Source organism: Drosophila ficusphila, unplaced genomic scaffold (genome assembly GCF_018152265.1).
Source record: "Drosophila ficusphila isolate 14025-0441.05 unplaced genomic scaffold, ASM1815226v1 contig_198, whole genome shotgun sequence".
NCBI lineage: Eukaryota > Metazoa > Arthropoda > Insecta > Diptera > Drosophilidae > Drosophila > Drosophila ficusphila.
In genome coordinates, this window is record NW_025064092.1 from 12348144 (window position 1) to 12366234 (window position 18091).

The 18091-nt window shown below is 44.1% G+C and overlaps 3 protein-coding genes across 13 annotated transcripts in view; 1 reads left to right on the top strand and 2 right to left on the bottom strand.

Moving 5' to 3' along the window:
- LOC108097018 (uncharacterized protein CG43867) overlaps positions 1-18091 on the bottom strand; it is a 91039-nt gene that overhangs the window by 23883 nt on the left and 49065 nt on the right. The gene's annotated exons all lie outside the window — the stretch shown is intronic.
- Positions 722-1244, top strand: LOC108097031. The gene has a single exon (XM_017199050.2). The coding sequence runs from the start codon at positions 896-898 to the stop codon at positions 1190-1192; it is 297 nt and encodes a 98-aa protein (XP_017054539.1). The 5' UTR covers positions 722-895; the 3' UTR covers positions 1193-1244.
- On the bottom strand, positions 2938-3636 carry LOC108097032. The gene has a single exon (XM_017199051.1). It carries the CDS (start codon positions 3634-3636, stop codon positions 3397-3399), a length of 240 nt encoding a protein of 79 aa, XP_017054540.1. The 3' UTR covers positions 2938-3396.

An 18091-nucleotide genomic window follows, 5' to 3' on the forward strand; every position in this document is an offset into this window, starting at 1 on the left:
CATCTGCTCAGGGAATCTATCCATCAATGAATCAATCATGGGAAATGACAGACAATTTGCGGTTAATAAGGATAATGCTCTCTCGCTAATACAATTCATAACGTTGGGATCTATTTTGTTGCACCTGCTATTAATATAATGTGGGGAAAGGGGGCACATTTTGCAGCATACTCGGAGATAATCCCGCGCTTTTAACTGCTCAATGGCCTGCCATCAACAAAGGTTAAAAGCCGGTCTCGTGAAAAGCCTTCAAGGAATTCCTTTCCAATTAATCACACAAGTGGCCTTAAGGACCCCGTGTAAAAGGGAAAAAATGTGGAAACGAGGAGGAACTGAAGGAGGAAGCTGGTTAAACGCCGCTAAGAATTCCACTTGAACCGCGCTCGATCTCTCGTCTATTTTGAATGCCTTAAGTGCATTAATTTCCGCTTTTTATGCCATTCAAGTGGCCACTCAGCCAAGAGGCCGTGGGGTAGGCAGTGGGCTTGCCACCCATTGATTGATGGCTGTCAAATTGTTGTGCAAAATATGAAGAAGCCTCCTTCGCTCTTCTTTTCTCTTTGGGCTTGGGCACCACCGATGATGAATGGAGTAGCGGAAGTGGCAGGAAGATTCCGAAGCGTCAGCTTGGCTTGTCGGGAATGTAGACGAAGGTCTGGTTCGCTCCATAGAAACCGTTTAAAAGGTAAATCTGTTAAAGCTCTTTAGTTGGTAGTTATACCTTATGTTGTTTACTTTTTATAATTCCCTTGATTATATGTACCAAAACCCAAAGACTCTTTTTTTTTTTGAATGACCGGCTGTGCCATTCGGTATGTAAGAAACAGCTGTGCGGGGCAGGGGAAACGCTATAAAACCAAGGAACCTTCGGACAACGCTCCAGAACTGAAAAATTATGTGCAGCAATCTGAGCGACTTGTTTGCCTGCATCAGGGCTCAAGAAGACTCGGAGGCGGACAGGAGCAGCACCACCCATCGGCGGAATAACGCAGATGTTGACGAGGAAGCGCCCGATCCCCAAAGGGATCTGCTGAGGCGGCAACAGCAGCGGCAAAGGGAGCTGCTCCTCCAGGAGAGAAACTTTACATCCAAAGTCCCCCTATTGGATACCCTTCCACCTTCCTTGAACGGCTGCATCCACCCTCCTTCGATCTCCCTCGAAGCTCGGGCTCCTGTCCCGGAACCCGAATAATCTAGATCCAGCAAATATATACCCGATCACTTCTAGACGAACTAAAACTTTGTTTTTAAAATAAACCCACAAATGTCACATCTCTGATTTGCCTTTGCCTGTTAAACGAAATGTGTTAGTTTTTATGCGATAGCAGACTGGTCTTTACCGATTATAAAATGTTAACTATTATGTTGTTTTTGTGTGCGTGAATGGGAAAACTCTGTGGGGTGAGCATACTATGCTGCAAAAGTTAGTCAAACTAATGGATTATATGGAAAGCTAGGAAGGCAGAAAGTTGGGCCCGTCTTGCGTGCGTGAAAAGATTGCCGGGGTTTTGCCGGATCTACCAGTTTTTCCCTCCCACTTTTCCGCTCCCTCTTATCGATACACCTGCTTAATCAGGGGCGTTTCGGCCTGCCGATTGGCGGGTTAATTGGAAGGAAACGACAATAACAACAACAACAACAACAACAATCGACGGCCTTAAGCAGAAACATTTGGCATTTAGTGCTGCGGGCGTGGCAAGACACTTTAACAAAACAACTTTTACAACTTTCGCCACACAGTCGCAACAGCAACAACAACAACAACAGCAAAGGGAACTGCGAACTGCGAAATCACACGGAAAATGTAATTTTGCAGCCACGATTGCAATTCCCGCAAACAAATGGCTCACAATGGGTGCAGCTGGCCCACCGAATCCGCTCTCTCAACCGCTTGCTGCCGAAGGAGGTGACTTTGGCCATTAGTGGGTTTAGGTGTCGTTTGTCGTTTGTCCCGCTGTGGCAAAGTTGCCGGCGAATGTTGCACTAAAAGTTGTCTTTCTCGAGGTAGCGTTGTAGATGCGTATAGGGGTTGGTCGGGACGGGCGGGTAGAACTGAAGATAAAGGGATGTTTAGATCTCCATCTATGGTAAAAAGGTTTCTGCCCATTCACTTTTAACCGATAAGAAATTGCTCCAACTTTGCGTGAGTTTGCTTTGTGCTTTAGCCCGTAGAAGAAATCGGGTTTGAAATCTAAAAAATCATAACATCAAAAATATAATAAATTTAGTATTAAATTAATTACTTTCTGATACGCGACGTATACTTGATATTGTATAGGAAAATACTCGAACTTTGCATGAGTTGGCTTTGTGTTTTAGCCCGTAGAAGAAATCGGGATTGAAATCTAAAAAATCATAACATCAACAATATAACAAATTTAAAAGTAAATTAATTACTTTGTGATACGCGACGTATACTTGATATTGTATTAGAAAATACTCGAACTTTGGATGAGTTGGCTTTGTGTTTTAGCCCGTAAAAGAAATCGGGTTTGAAATCTAAAAAATCAAAACATCAACAATATAATAAATTTAGTATTAAATTAATTACTTTGTGATACGCGACGTATACTTGATATTGTATAAGAAAATACTCGAACTTTGCATGAGTTGGCTTTGTGTTTAAATCTAAAAAATCACAACATCAACAATATGAAAAATGTAATTTTAAATGAATTACTTTGTGATACGCGACGTATACGTGATATTTCCGATGTACGCGTCGTATACGTAATATATCTGATAAAAACTGCCATTTGTAGTTCGTAAACATATGCATAGCTTCGCTGATCCCATAGCTGATGAGTGCTGTGTTTATTTGCATATACTCCTCCTGCTACAGCAATCACTTTTTTATTGCGTATACGTAATTATTTCCGACTTGTGGAAACTCGCAAAAATCGACAAATTTGTGGCTTAATGGGCTTTATTTTTGACTTTTGCAAACTTAACATGATGCAACCAGGTAATCTTATACCAATTTAACCTATCGAATCACTCCCTTTGTCCGACGAATGCTGTTTACCCAACCCCCTTCTAGCTGACTTGCGGATTTGTTATTACGTCCATTGCTATTGGCTTTCAACTCATATGGTTGTTGTCCCCTCATTTGGTTTTCGTTTTGATTGCAAAAAGTTAATTAAAAATTTGTTGTAATTGAATTTTATTGCATTGTTTGTTTGCATTTTGTTTTGTTCAGTTTTTTTGCTCTGCTTTGTTAGAGTTTTGTCGTGTTTTTCTTGGTTTTGTCGGGTTTTTGTTGTCTGGACATTATGCCATTTGTTGTCATTTGGTTTTTGCCTTTGCCCGTAATTGGATTATGGCAAAAAGAGTTTTAATTAAGCCGAATGAATGAAGCGAAGTAAGGGTGAGCGGTGGGCTTTGGCTTTGGTTGGATTAGATGATGAGTTCCGGGAGTCGGGGATCGTCGAAGCCGTAGTCATCATAGCACTCCTGCTCGGGAGCCCTGGGACTGCGGATGACTTCAAAGGTCAACGGCGGAGTGGGCGGGAGTACGATATTTCCAGTCTTGGGCGGCGGCGACTCCTCAATCGCGGGAGTGGAGGGAAATTCCATCATACAATCACCGCCGAACCGCCGGCAGCCGAAGAGATCCACCAAAAAACCCAGAAACATCCCCACCACTCAATCGATTATACAGTACTGTACTGTCAGAATCACAGGCTCCCCAGGTGCCACCCCCTACCACCCACTCGATTTCCACAAGTCCACACCCACAATCCACAAATCCACAGCACAGCTGCGTTCACAGCTGAATTGAGTAATCAGAATTCGCCAATGGATGGATTACCGAAACCCCGCACGGCGATTTCCCGCACCCATCATCATCATCGGTGTAAAAAGCAAATGACAATATTAATTAATATTAAAATTAAATATCGCTCGTTTGGCGTTGATTAAGGAATGTGATCATGTATTATGCATAGTGCATTATTTTATATTCACTCCAACGGCATTACGTAATCCGCTGGCCATATGCACACGTATTTATGTACTTATGCATTTATGTTTGTTTCTGTATATAATTACATTTATGCGCGGCCATCAAATTCAATGGGGCTAAACATTTGCATAACGAATGCAGACCGCCCACTTTGCCCCCACTCCCGCCCACTTATTCCAGAACTGCGCAAATCCACGAATGCAGACCGAATGCAATGACAGCTGCGCGAATACCCTTCTCCTTCTTTTCTGGCTTAAAAGTTCAGCTTATTCGATTTATTGTGGATTATGTCATTAAATATCCAAGCTATGTTTATCCCAATTTAAAAAAGTCTTAGTAAGAGTATAGAAAGTCGATCCAGGGCGAGAGGTTTGTTTGAGGTACATAAATGCAAGGCCAATGGTGCGTGGCACATTCAACAATTCAATTTTTTCTTGCTCATCGTGTTTGTTTTTTAAGCGTCTTTCTCGCTTCCCCATATCGCCATCCCGTTAGCTCTCCGCCCGGCTTAACGGTCAATTTAATTACGGGAAGAAGAAGAGTTTGAGTGAGGGTAAGGGAATGAGAGTGCGATAGTGGGATGGAGTGTGTTGCGAAACGGAACAAGGACAAAAACAATTTGCAATCTCTTAATCACACTTACTCACTCGCTCTCTCCCTTCTCAACTTTACCCCCTGCATCTCTGCCTCTCTTGCTCCGTGATTTTAATTATGCTTAACAAGCGGAAGAATAAGAAGCAGCAGCTGAGAAAGACAAATGAAGGCCGTTGCTTGACTTCCACCAGTCTTTCAATCCACATTTCACACTCAATGCTCCTCATTTGTCAAGATCATGTTGGGAGCAATATTAAAAGTGAAATGATGTCAAAACTGTGACAAATTAAATGTACTGCCATCCCACAATGCCCACCTGAATGCCATGTCTCCCGACGTTTTGAGCTCCACTTTAGACCCTAATAACCAGGCACTTCCATTCTCTCACCTTTCAACCCTTTGTATGAGCCCACTGCATTGTTTATTTGCTCTTTTAACTGGTGTCCTTTCTTCTTAGTTATTGTTGAAATTTTTTATTGGCATTGTCTTTGGTTCTTGTCGCCTCTTTGTCTTAAAAGTTAAGCACTTTTTGACTACGAAATGATTACTGCATGAAAGGAAGCTAATTCTAAAACAAGACACAGCTTGAAGGACATCGCGTATTTCTCTCTTTAAGAATCCTGAAATATGTTTAATAGTCGCTTGCCTTGAATTTATTGTTTCCACTTTGCTCTTGGTCCCTGCTCCTTTGCATTGTGCATAATTAAGAGGCTGTATCTGGTGCGTGCTAAGCGTGTACCTCCGTCCTCTGTGCCGCTTATTAGTTGGCCAGGATTAAGCTTTGAAAAGTGAACGTTACGTTAAGGGGGTCAGATGTCAGGGGAGGAAAGAGAGTGCGAGCGGAAAATGCTCTTCAAGATGGACAGCACAAGTTGTGTGAAAATGTTTGGAGTGCGAGCGAAAGTAGGCCATCCACGACCACCGCTGCCGAATTCATGTCAATTGCATGAAGGCCGAGCCCATACGCACTGTGGCCCCTCCACGCACCGCCCTCTCCGTTTTCCGTTTTCCATTTTCCACTTTCCTTTGCGCATTCTTTTTTTTGGCTTTAGGTCAAGTGGAAAGAACAACAAGCACGACAAGAATAACCACAACATAAAAAAGTAGGTTAACATGGGTTAAGGTGTGTCATTAACTTGCCACAAACACACATGGGAGGCAAGGCCCGACATTGAGTCTACCCTGCGGCAATTTCCATTCCCTGTTTAATCTTTCCTTTGCATGCATGCACAGCAAAAAAAAGTCTATAAAATGTTAAAAATTCCCGTGTCTTTTATGAGGTTTTTCATCTAAAATATTTGCTTATTTACATAGCGTGGGGGGAAATTGAATAGACTTTTGAATTAGAAAAAATATTGAATAAATCGTTGTGTGCACCACCTTTGCAATAATTTCTTTGTGAGCCACAGCCCGCGGAGCCATTAGAGGGGCATTTCACAACTGCCACCGGCGGCTGCTCATTACGGATAATGTGCCAAGGGCGGATGTTGCACCTGCAGCTGCCGCATCCCTGACCCACGAACTAATTAGAAGCTAGGCGGCAAAGTCGAACTCAGTGCGGCCTGCGCGTCCTGCAACAGCACTTGTGTTCAGGCTCGGGCGCCATCTAAATTGACACAAATTGCCATGAGGCAAGTACATCAGGGCAATCAGATTAGACGATGTCGTCGTCGTCGCATCATGTGCGATGTGCTTTTCACGACGCTGCCCTCCTCTTTTCCCCCCACTACCACCCCGCCCATCCCGAGTTGACTTCGGTTTTCCGCTCCACAAGGGAACGCTGGGGCAGAAGCAGACACGCAACGTTTTTGCAGCTGCTTTCAATCATGACGCACGGATTAGGACTCAGGTTAAAGATTAACAATGCCAAAAAGGAGCGCAGACAAGGCGGGATTCCCAGGGAATGCTCGGCTACTTAGACAATAGACGTTTGCTCACGTCACGCCCCCTTTTAGTTGGGGTGCCCCTGATGGATGGAACGGAATAGATTGGATACGACCATGAAGTGGAAAGAGCGTAAGATAAGATAAGCCGATTGCGAGCAGTGAGAAGTGAACTGAAGGCAGGGCAGAAACGAGAACGCGATCAAGGGCGGAGCCGAATTTCAGGGGATACAAATGTAGAAAATATCCAACGAACAAGTTGCTCTTCTTGAAAGGCGACATGTAAAAGATTATTACAAGAGAACAACGAAATTGTTCTTTTTAGAAAGCCTAAGTAAATAATAAACGCGAACCATTTCACTCATATCTTGCCGTCCTTAAATAATATCCCTGCAAATTAAGCTCTCGAGTTGGGCGCAAAAAGTGACAAACAATTTGATGAACGTACTCGAAAGCCATTCGTCATAAAGAAAGGAACACTTAGAAGGTAGAGTTATCCCAAAGCTATTAGCAGCTGATGGCGTCTCAAGAACTCCAAGGATAGCAAACCCATGCCCAAGCCAAGCTCCGCTTACACGAACTCAACTCAAGATAAGGACAACAAAGACAGTCGACGAATAACAATTAGTGCAGGAAAAAAAGGAAAAGAAGGACAGGCGCAAAGTAGGAGCAAAAAACAGGCAAAAAACAGGAGTCCGCGCAATAATCACGGCCAAGTGCTGCATATTTATAGGCGCAATCAAGTTAATTGCACAAACAGCAGCACCAGATAACACAACAAAGGACCGCGACTACCTCCTTCAAACTAATTACCTTAATTGTGGGCAGTAAGACAGGTGCTTGTGGCTCCGCTCTTCGCTGAACGAAATCATCTCTATTGGGTTCCTTCACGAGGAGTTATTCATCTTCCGTTTCGCTCAAGGTCCTTGCAGTTTCTTCAAAACTATAGTTGGCTAGCCTGCGAAGGTCCTTGGGCCCACTTAAAGGAATGTTCAGCAATAACAAGTGTACTCAGCCCAAAATACACTAAGAACTTGCTTTAATTAGCAATATCATAAACGCTTTTCTTTTTATTTAGAATTGGCAAAGCCGAATTAGTGGGAAGAGGGCGGTGATGAAAAGGAGGCTGGCAAAGCTCCTAACAAATCTTTTCTGTCGGAGTATTTCCATTTCAATTTTCAGGTCGTTTTTTTTTCAGTTGAGGGACTATATAGTGGTATTGCCCAATGCATTCTACTGCGCCCTTTTTTCTAGTCCGCTGCCCTGAGGTGAATTTCAATTATCCTCGTCGGGGCATATACGTATATTGCCTGCACTTTCGTTCTTCCTCATTGCCAGGCTATCCTTGTATTTCATTTTTAGTTTTATGCATGAGACGCCCCACCAGCCCCACCGCCCACTTGCCCACTGCTGCCCCATCTCAGTCCCACTTTTCTGCCTTCCGGTCTTGCTCTCCACTTTATCTACTTCCTCGGCGGCGCTTGCTGGCCATTTGCGCTGCGAATTGTTTGCATACAATACGGAAAGTGAGGGGAGTGGTAGGTAAGATGGCCCAAAGCAGGGCCTAGTGCGAAGCCCCAGACCCATTTGTTTTGGGTCTTAACTTTTGGTGCGGCTTATTTGTGCGGCCAGATTAAGTTTCAAATTGATGTGCGTTTTGAGTCGGCCAGGAAACGGAAGCGGAAGTGGCAGAAGAAATACGAATCGGGGTCTGGCTGGGGGTCATAGTTTTCCTCCGTCGATGAGATGGAACTCGAGGCGTGTAAGCCGCATTGATGGCCAAACTTTAATTTGATCATTTTTTTCGGCTGCCTTCTGTCTATTTTCAGAAAGAGCCGATAAGCTAGCTTTTATGGCTCAAAATCTCGGGAGCTTCACACGGGACCATGATAGCTAATCTGCGGGGATTGGTTAGCCTTCAGAAGGTCCTGGAACAAAAAGCACGGTCTTCTACGCGATTTAGCACTGAATATGGGAAATGTTCTGGTGAAGTGTCACCTTGCAATATGAATGTGAAACGGAGACGAAGAACATATGATCTAATTGGGAGTTGTTGAATATTATTTATCCATTTTACTAACGACCAATTTCTTTCTCTATTCGCTTGACATGAACACTTCAAAAGATACTAAGTAGTACATATATTAACGCGGGACGCAGAATTCATTGCCAATGCCAACTTTTTACTTTTGATCCGATAGCTGCGAGCGAAACAGAGAACAAAAAGGAAATCACACCTGCCTCCGTTTTGTTTTGGAGTTTTTGCGGCGCGTGAAGGCCAGAGAAACTTGCCACAAAATTTCCATATCAGCAATTTTATTTGCAACAATTTGGTAACACTTTTGTGTTTTTGGGGGAGCGGGGGCTGCAGCTTTGGCTGGCGGTGACGTATCAATTTCCGCTTGATTGCATTAAAACTAGTTGGAGGAAGGCAGGTAAAACGCGGCAAAAGTTTTGCTTTGCCAATGCGGCGGCACCCTCTTCGTTCGTTTTCGATGTTGGCGCAAATTAAGTTTCTGGGCTGCAAATACAATTTTTGCAGCAAGTGAAAATCGAAAATAAAGTTAAAAAATTGTTCGTTTTATTGGGTGTATCTGGCCTTCGTTCTTTTCTGTGTTCTCTGTGTCGAAGTAAAAAAAGTTTGCGGCTGCGAGAAACTTTGGCGAGTGTAAAAGTTTACAATTTCTGCACACAGTTCGCTCGCTTGCCTGCGTCCAAGTTTAAAGGTTAATGATACCGCAAAACAAGTTAAGGACCCCCCAATATACATGCAAGAGGAGACGGAGACTCGGGGTGTTACAGGGAAATAATGCCTCTGATTGGATTTGTACAGTGATGCGGCCACGTTCGCTTTGTTTGCTACGTGCTGCAGTCGCGTACAAATTGCCGGTGTATGGAGGAGAACGGTGGAATCGGAACACCAAGTGTGACCCTACACAGCAGCGGAATAGGCACACAGAGGGAGGTTTCAATAGCGGTAAAGAACGGAGTAGTTTTAATAGACTTGTGGATATATCTAGCGGATTTACAGTAAACTGTGGTCAGATTTCAAGTGGTATGCATTGGGCAAAAGCACTTGTCGTATGGATCAATGTCCAAACTAATTTGCGAGACAAATGGAGTTGGTTTCATCTGAAGCTTCCCATCTGATTTTCATAATTTTTTCATTTGGGGTTCGACTTGAAGGGTGGAACTTGGTTGTCAAAGGCCTGAAGTTCTGTCAAGAGCATTACCATCCTGAATTGCTGAACGCTCTTGCCTGAAAATTCTTTACGTGGACTTTCTGAAAACTGGTAACAAATTGCTACAAAGCTGTTTCCGCGATCCATCCCGAATGCAACTATCTCAGTTGTGGCAGATGGTTTGGCTTATGTAAAGATATAAGCTAGTTTGAAATTGTTTGGAGAATGGTTCATTATCTTTTATGCATTCTCAGGGAGTTGCAATTTGACTTTGCCTGCTTTTAAATCAGCAATGTTAGTTTCTGAAGACTACTGCTTTACTTGTTTGTTTTCCAGGGGCAACTAATTCTGTTAGCGAACTTCAACTTTCAGTAACTTAAACTCTTAACATAAATTAGAATCTTCATCAAACTATAGAATCATTTGGAAATTTCAAAGGCTTCTTCAGACCATTTCGGGACTAGTATGGAACTCCTTTGTTCTGCCTTGCCGCGTAGTCGTTGCTTTAACTGTGCGAGTAACAAATGGCAAACCCACAGATGTCAGTGAGCATGTTCGGTCGTTCTAATGCCTTTCCCCCTGCCACGCAGCCAGCCCCTTGCCACAAGCAAGCGTACTTCAAGAGGGTCGCCCTATGGTTACGTATACCTTCACTCCTCAGGTTTCTCGTTCTTGTTTATTGTTAGCTTTGTGAACATTTAATTGTTGTTTACATTTGTATTTTGGTTTATTTTCCAGCACTTTGTTCTCTCGCCCCTCTAAACGTTTCCCTCCAGCGCGTGTTCCTTAATAAGATTCTCATATAAACACGAAACGGAGAAACAGGGAATAAATGGAAAATTGCGAGAGGTAAGCGGGAAATTTACATTTTAATTTCTTTTAATTAAAGAAACAGAGCCGAATAATATGAAAAATAAAATACATTAAAATGCTTCTTTTCTTTCGCTCTTGTGTTGTTACATCTGCTTCGTTTAATTTTTTTTTTGCTTGGCAGGAAGAAAAGTCTGTTGGGAAGCGGTGACAGCTGTCAATATACAAATTGAAAGGATTTTCACTTAAAGCACTTGAATGAAACAAAGAAAAAATAAAAATAAAAGGCGGTCCATAGAAAGGTATTTCGGAGGAAACGAAAGGGTTGAAGCCCATAAAGTTCAAAGTGGAGTGTGACTTCGGAATTAACACTCAAAACAGGGGAAACCATTCACATTTTCGTCACCCCAAATAGTGGTCTACATTGATCAGTTGATATTTTATATTAGTCACATTCATTAGATAAAATCCGCCTAGGGAACGTACAAAGCCACCCGTTTGCTCAACGTAGATGCACCTCTTCAGATGTCCGTCGAATGCATTTGCCAAAACACGAGATAACAAACAAATTGCGGATGCACTTGAGACCCCGAAAACAAATCGCCTCTGAAAGCTGGACAGGCAGGCGGAAGAGGAAGTGCTTCATCACAGGGTGTCGTCGTCTCCTTCCGTTCCGCTCGACCTTCGTGCCGCACAATTGTCGCACGTAATTTGGTTTTTGGTATCTCAATTTCTGCTTCCCAGGCACTCGAGTGCTCGGGCTCGGAGCTCACATGCCAGGCTGGCTGTTGGGACGTTGCGATGCTAAGGTGGCTGCAACGAATCAATTTCTGACATATGGCCTGTCAATGAGCTTTGACGTGTGGCAGGCAAAGATAAAAGGATGTGCAACAGTGTGTCAGGATATCGGGGGAGCGGGGAAAGAAGTAGGGGCGATGGAGTAGGCAAACACGACACCGCTGGACCACAGACTCGGAGCGAAACGGAACCAAATCATGACTTGGAAACACGAAAGAAACAGCTTCATACGGATTCATTACGGGGCAACGGCCACTATGTGTTTGTCAACTTTTTAAATTTTCCTTTGCAGTTTTCTATTTCACTTTTTATCTTGTCGGTGGCTCAGTGTATTTATCTTACATTTTTCAACAGACACACCTACTTACATACTCGTGTGTCCTTCGCTTCTGTGGGGAAACATTTTGCGCAAATTGAAGTATTTACCTTTTTGGTCAAGGCAATGGAAGGGAAATGCAGGCGAGGCGGCATGCGGCATGCGGCAGGCTGTCCATTTGCTCGACTCCTCCGCTTCTCCATTTCAGCTTCAGCTTCAGCTTCATTTGCTTTATGTAAATTTGCACGCCCACTCCTGGGTGAGCTTTCAGTGTTATTTCCCAGTGCTTTTACCAGGAGCCCCGCTCTCTTTGGAGCCAGGAGCCACGTTCCTCACCTGTCAGCCAGTTGCCACCCTGGCGCAGCCATTTGTCTCACCGTCTCACTACCTCGTCGCCTGCCTGCCCAGTTGGCCCACTTGCTGTTGGCTCACCCAAAGCGTTGCGTTGCGTAAGCGTTTGCCAAAGTTAAACCCGGCCAGCATCCTATTCTAGCATATAGATGCTCTAGCCAACTCCCCAACTGCAACCCGTGGGAGAGAACTAACTGACTATCGCTTACTGGCGCCGCACATGTCTGCACGTTTATTTCCTTTGTGCTTTTTTTTTTGGTTTTTGTTTGGCTCCACGCTTTTTTTTGGTGCCTTTTGCTTGGCTGGAAATTGCATTGCATTGGGCTGGGAGCAGTGAGCATTTTTCCTGGCCACACCAGTTCCCCAGCCTCATCAGCATGGCCCCAAACTTAGAAACCCATCTCGGATCTTCAACCCTTGCCATCAGCATCCATTTGTTTCTTGAATTGTGCGGCGTGTTACGTTTCATTTTCAATTTTCATGGCATTTGCTTCTGTATGCTTTGTGTTTTATTTTTTTAAAGCAGGTGTAGCTGTGGCATTCCCTAATCAGGCCACTGAATTGATTTTACTTGGCATCTAAAGCAGCCAGAGAAATGTTGAAGAAGTTCAAGGGCCTGTACCCACAATTACACCTGAGATGCCAGGCATTCGATTTCCGATTTGCTGCTTAACTCATTCCCACAATTACCGAAAAGTCCGAAACAACTTTTTTATTAAGTCATTTCATCGTTAGCCGAAATGAACCAAAAATAAAAGGCCAAAAGGGAGCGAGTCAGCGGAAAAAAGGCGGCTGGAAATACAATCATAATAAAAGTGAAATTAAATAAAATGAAAAGTCATGAAAAACATTTGCACTTGTTCAAAAAGTCAGCCAGCCGCCAGTCACCAGTATCGTTTCGTTCAGTGGGCGGGGCAGGCGGAGGGGGAGTGGCGAAGCGGGGGGTGGGGGGAATCCATTAGCTCAATGGGAGCGAGGGAGAGGGCAAGCGTGGGCTGTCATTAAATATTTACTTGGCGCTCTCATTTCTTTTACTTAGGCAAAGGCTGCCGAGAGTTGCGCTTCCATCGCATTCCATTAGCCGACTTCCTCCCGCTCCTCCTCCACTGAGATCCGCTAAAGGTACCTATGTATATATCCGCTTCTGGGCACAAGCCAGATACACATAACCGTTTCGTTTTATGAGCAACAATCATTGCTTTTGATTGCCATCCTGATGGCTTCAGCTACAGCCACTCGTACAGCAACAACGAAGCTCCAGCTCCAGCTTTCAGTTAGCAGGCAGGCGCCTCCTTCTTGTCCGAAGGTGTAAAATGCCGCATTGCTTAAATTTTTTATGGCTCACGCTTGCCGACTTGCAGGTTGGAGGTTCGAGGTTGGAGGAGCAGCGGGTGGCGGCGGGACTGGTCGCCCGTTATTGTGTCGTTCTCATGATTGAAACTCATTTGGCCGGCTCACCTCCTTGCCGCCGACTCCTTGGTCGCCTGGCCAAGTACCAGGATCTGTGGCCTCCTCCACATGCCTGTTAAATTGATTGCAGGAATCCAGGTGTCCGGACGCAGAACGAAGAACATTGCATGTCAGCCAGTCCTCCGGGCGAGTATTGCTCTTGATTTGGATTTTAACTGTGATGGGCTCATTAGTTTTGGTTGCGGTTTGGGGTTGGGTGCCTGGGGGCTTGCCAGGGAAATTGGCAACAGTTTTCCGCACTACTTAGCATTAAATTTGTGGTCGAAAGCACCTTAAAATGTGCATAAGCAAAATCGTTATTGTTTTGCTGAACTCTGATGCACTTACCATAATTAAGTGCTACTTATTTAGGAGTTTACCCAAAATCAAATCCATGAAAGTATAGCTTTTAAGTTAATAATATCCAAATTTAAGAGCTGAATTTCCGCTTTACAGTATGGAAAACTCCCATCCGTCACTTTCGAGGGGATCCGATTAAATGAATCCATTGCGTAATCGCTGAACGCGAGCAGCGATGTCTAGAAATGCTGATTAAAGACTTCGGGAAAACGTGAATGAAAAATTGACGAGATTGATGAGAGCCAACTATCAAGTGACAACTTCGAAGGGGGAACGAAGGCGAGGGGGAGGGGCTGGGCTGGGGGAAAATGGCTGAGGGAAAGCGAAAAGACTCTGCCGCCGAAGGGAGTTTATTCAACTTTAATGAAATTTCCTGCATATTAAGCTGAAACTTTCCAGCGAATCGCGACGCGCGGCGAAATGAAACGAGAAAAGGGACGGCACTAAAAGGAAAGAGGCGGAAAAGCGTACTAAGACCAAGACCAGGACAGGAACAAGGCGGGTGGGGGCGTGGCCATAAGGACTCTGCTGCGTTGGCTTCCTTTTTAATTTCCGTTTTTATGCGTTCGCCTCTGGGCGAAGCGGTATGAGACGCACGACCTGTGCAACAAAAAGACACACACCTGGCCAACGCAGAAACGCTGATGCTGCAAATTAGTGCCTGACCACCCAACCACCCGACCACCAAGGCCCCGCCCACTTTGGTTGGTGGCTGCTGCTGATGATGATAAGCATAAAATTATCGACACAAAAGCAAAATTCGTGTAATAAAAATTTTAATTAAGTGTACTTCTCCTCTTTTTTGCGCCGAGAGCGATGACAGGCGTTCCATCACACGACGGATCTGCCACTCCGGCTCTTCGCTACTCCGGTTCCCCGCCACTCCGAAGTCCAAAGTCCGGAGTCCGGACATGGACACGACTACGGATCCCGGCTATCATTGTTGGAAATTTATGCAAATCGCTTTTGACCCACCACCGCCATCTCCTTTCACTGCCGCCCACTGAATTAAAACTGAAGTGTTTCCAACTGCAGAAACAAAGGCGAGCACGCACCACCCGCATTCAGGTACACTGTAAATAAAATTCTGCTTGGTACGCCAACTATTTTTGGAACAGCAATTCGATGAGAGCTTCAACCCCCTTTGTAAATGTTTGCTAATTGTTGACTCCATTTAAATGATTTCACACAAATCCTTTTGGCATTACTTGCACATAGGAAATTCTTAGTTGCGAAATAAATGTTTAAATGTATCTTTTCTCTCCGTGCTAAGACGGGCACATAAACCCGTCGCAGAGACAAAGCGAAATCGACAAAGGCAGCTGAGCGATTAACGCTTTTAATGAGTACTAAACTCGCCTACGCAATTATGAGATAGCAATCCTGCCGGCGGAGGGGCGTCAAAATGCCAGGGCGTCCAGGGAGTCGGACTAAGGGCGTGGGGTGGGGGGGCGTGGCTGGCATGGCGCGTGATTGCCGGCGGTGAATTAACCAGCGATTCCCATAGACAGACCAAAGATAAATCCAAAAAGGCCGGGCGGGGATACAAGAGGCATATTCCATAAAACTTGAGGGAGGTGGAGGGCAGCACGACAATCAAAAGGGATATCTAGGCAGAAAGGAATATTCGGTATTAGAAACACTTTCGAAAACGGCAATGCTATCCAAAAGCAACATGAATTAAACGGCTTTATAAATTAGATTCAAGTTGAGTTTTCTTCGAATTCAAACAAAAAAAATTTCATGGCAGTTTGTAACATAATTTACCTTTATGCTAATGTGCGTTAAATAGAATTTTATTTTCCCCCTTGATTAATCCCCTCTTTCCGATTCCCCCGGTAAATCGGACTAATGTACCAACGGACAAACGGGCGAACGGACGAACGGACAAACGGACGGACAGAGGCAACCACAGTTTCGACTCCTTTGTTGACTACTCAAAATTCAATCAAAGTGCATTTTTCTTCTCGAGAGGAGCCACACTCGGGGGGTGGACATGGGAGGAAATCACACAATGAGAGCCCAGGCAAATTTCATTTTGTTTTCCCCGAACATCTCGTCGGCGCCCATTGTTGTGGTCATAAAACGAAACAGTTATTAGGGCGACCTGTCCGGCAAAAGTCTGGCAAGGAACGGGGGCTGGAGCCCCATCCTCTGGAGATTATTATTATTATTGCTATTACTATTATTATTGCCAGTGCATACACTTTTGACTGGCACTGCATTACATTTATTGTTATTTTCGTGCACTTCCTTTGTTCCTTCTTCCTTTTTTTTGGCAGCTGCAACGGGGGAGTAATGTTGGTGTAGGCAAATCAATGGAATCTTATATAATAATTCTTCTACAGAGAAGTTTAATTAGGAAAAGCAAAAAAAATGTGTAGAAAAATATGTAAGGAGTCAAATAAACTCATGTTCCTTATTTATTAAAAGAAATTGGAATATATTTTCTAAAAATATTGCAGAATAGTTATGTGACTAGTTAACTTTTTTTTCTGTCCTAAACTTTTTAAAGCCTATTTTATTTTCATTGACCCCATCCCCAACGTAGGTATACATGACCCCCTTTTTGTTTTTTTCTTAATTCCAAGTTTTCTTGTATCTTCTTTGTTTTGTTATTCTTCCGCTTCGATTATTTTGCTTTAGTCCTGGCGTCCTTGTTGTTTCGTAGCTAAATTAGCTAAATTGCTTATGGCAAACTCACGTAGCGGATGCTGCCATGCCCCCACCGCCCATAACCACCCACCCACGCCCACCCGAAAGGGGCGAGACTTTGGTAGCTTTGGAATGCAGAATGGTAACAGTAAACTCCATTTTGACTCCTGCTTCGGACTGGGGCTGGCGATTTTGAAAAGGTTTATGTAATTGTTAATCACAGAAAGTTGAACCACGATCTGCCACCCGCCCCGCTCACTTTCCCAAAAAAACACACACCTTCTCCCGCCCACTTTTCCACGTCCACGTCCACGTTCGCCTTCTCAGCTTTTGTTTTTGCATTTTTCAAAAATCGTTGTGCGATTTTTGTTTTCATGGTCCATTTGGTTTCGGCTTTCCAAAGGCTGGGATGGGATGGTTGGGCGGGAAATCTGTTGTGTTGCTAGGTTTTTCACCACACCCCAGCTCATTTCCCGGCGCCCCCCAACTGCTTTTTGTGTACGTGCAGGTGAACGCATAATTAGGAAAATTCCTTTGTTGTTCCTTCGGTTTTGGGAGCGGAGGAAAAGCGGAGGAGCGAGCCAAAAAGCGCACACTGAACAAAATTTCGATTGTCCTTTCTTTCTAACTTTCCCGGGGCGAGTGGCTATAGTTTTGCACAGAATTTCACTTTCTATTGCAGTGCACAGCGCACAAACAACTTTCGGTTGAGTGAGTCAAGATTTTTGCAGCGAAAAAATTTCATTTGCTTACACTCCCCATTGAATCAAAGCGAACATTTAATACCCGCGAAAGCGGAGAACCCCAAACTTCTTGCTCACCCGCCGCCAATAGAAACCAAAAGCATTCGTCTCACATTTCCAAGGACTTGCGTACCGGGAAAAAGTTCCAAGGGACTCACCTGAAAAACAAGAAAGAGGAAAAGAATGAGTCGAGATGGGCAGGAAAATCAATGTGTATCTTTGTGAGCTGCTGAAACGGTTAACAAGTCGTATGAGTAATTTTACGAGGAGCAAAGGGAAACTTTTTACGCCGAACCCAGAACCCAGAACCCAAAACCCAAAAAGATATGCACCCAATGTGTGCCGCTCACACAGCATTTTTATTTGCGCACGCATAAAATGCCGCTTCTAATTTACGATCTTCGACGAGAGACTTTTCCCCGGGCGGTTTTTCCACCCTGTTTATGATGAATTTTCCTTATTTTCTTTTGCTTTATTGTTATTGTTCTTTGTTTGCTGTTTGGTTGATTGCAACCCCACCCCCTCCCGCCGCCGCTCTCCACTTCTTCGACCATTTCGATTTCGGCTGCACACACCTAAATTATGCAATAAAAGCCAAGGGCAAGCGAGGAAAAACCCGGGGATAAAAGCGTACGAAAGTGGGAAAGATTTCTCCTCTAATTAAATCAACATAAAAGCATTAGATGGAGATGCGTTCCTCCAAAACAGAAACGGCAGAAACCGAAATTAATGACGTGGAAATTGCGCAAACACGCATTGAATGTTTTTCTTTTTCCAGATCCCGTGCTTTTTTTTTGGTTGCTTCTCATTAAATACGAGGAGAGGAGCAAAATATTTAATGCCTTTCTCACTAAGTAGGATTGGATTACCTCTTGTGTTCTTTTCCGAATGTTTTAGAGTCCTTGAAAGTTGTATTTTGAGTACATCTTTTTCAAGAAGGGAATTCCTAATTTTAATGTGAACGATTCATCATTTCGAAATTCCTT

Excerpts from the sequence above, each read along its gene's own strand:
- LOC108097032 (XM_017199051.1), bottom strand. The coding sequence starts at position 3,636 with ATGTTTCTGGGTTTTTTGGTGGATCTCTTCGGCTGCCGGCGGTTCGGC.
- LOC108097031 (XM_017199050.2), top strand. The coding sequence starts at position 896 with ATGTGCAGCAATCTGAGCGACTTGTTTGCCTGCATCAGGGCTCAAGAA.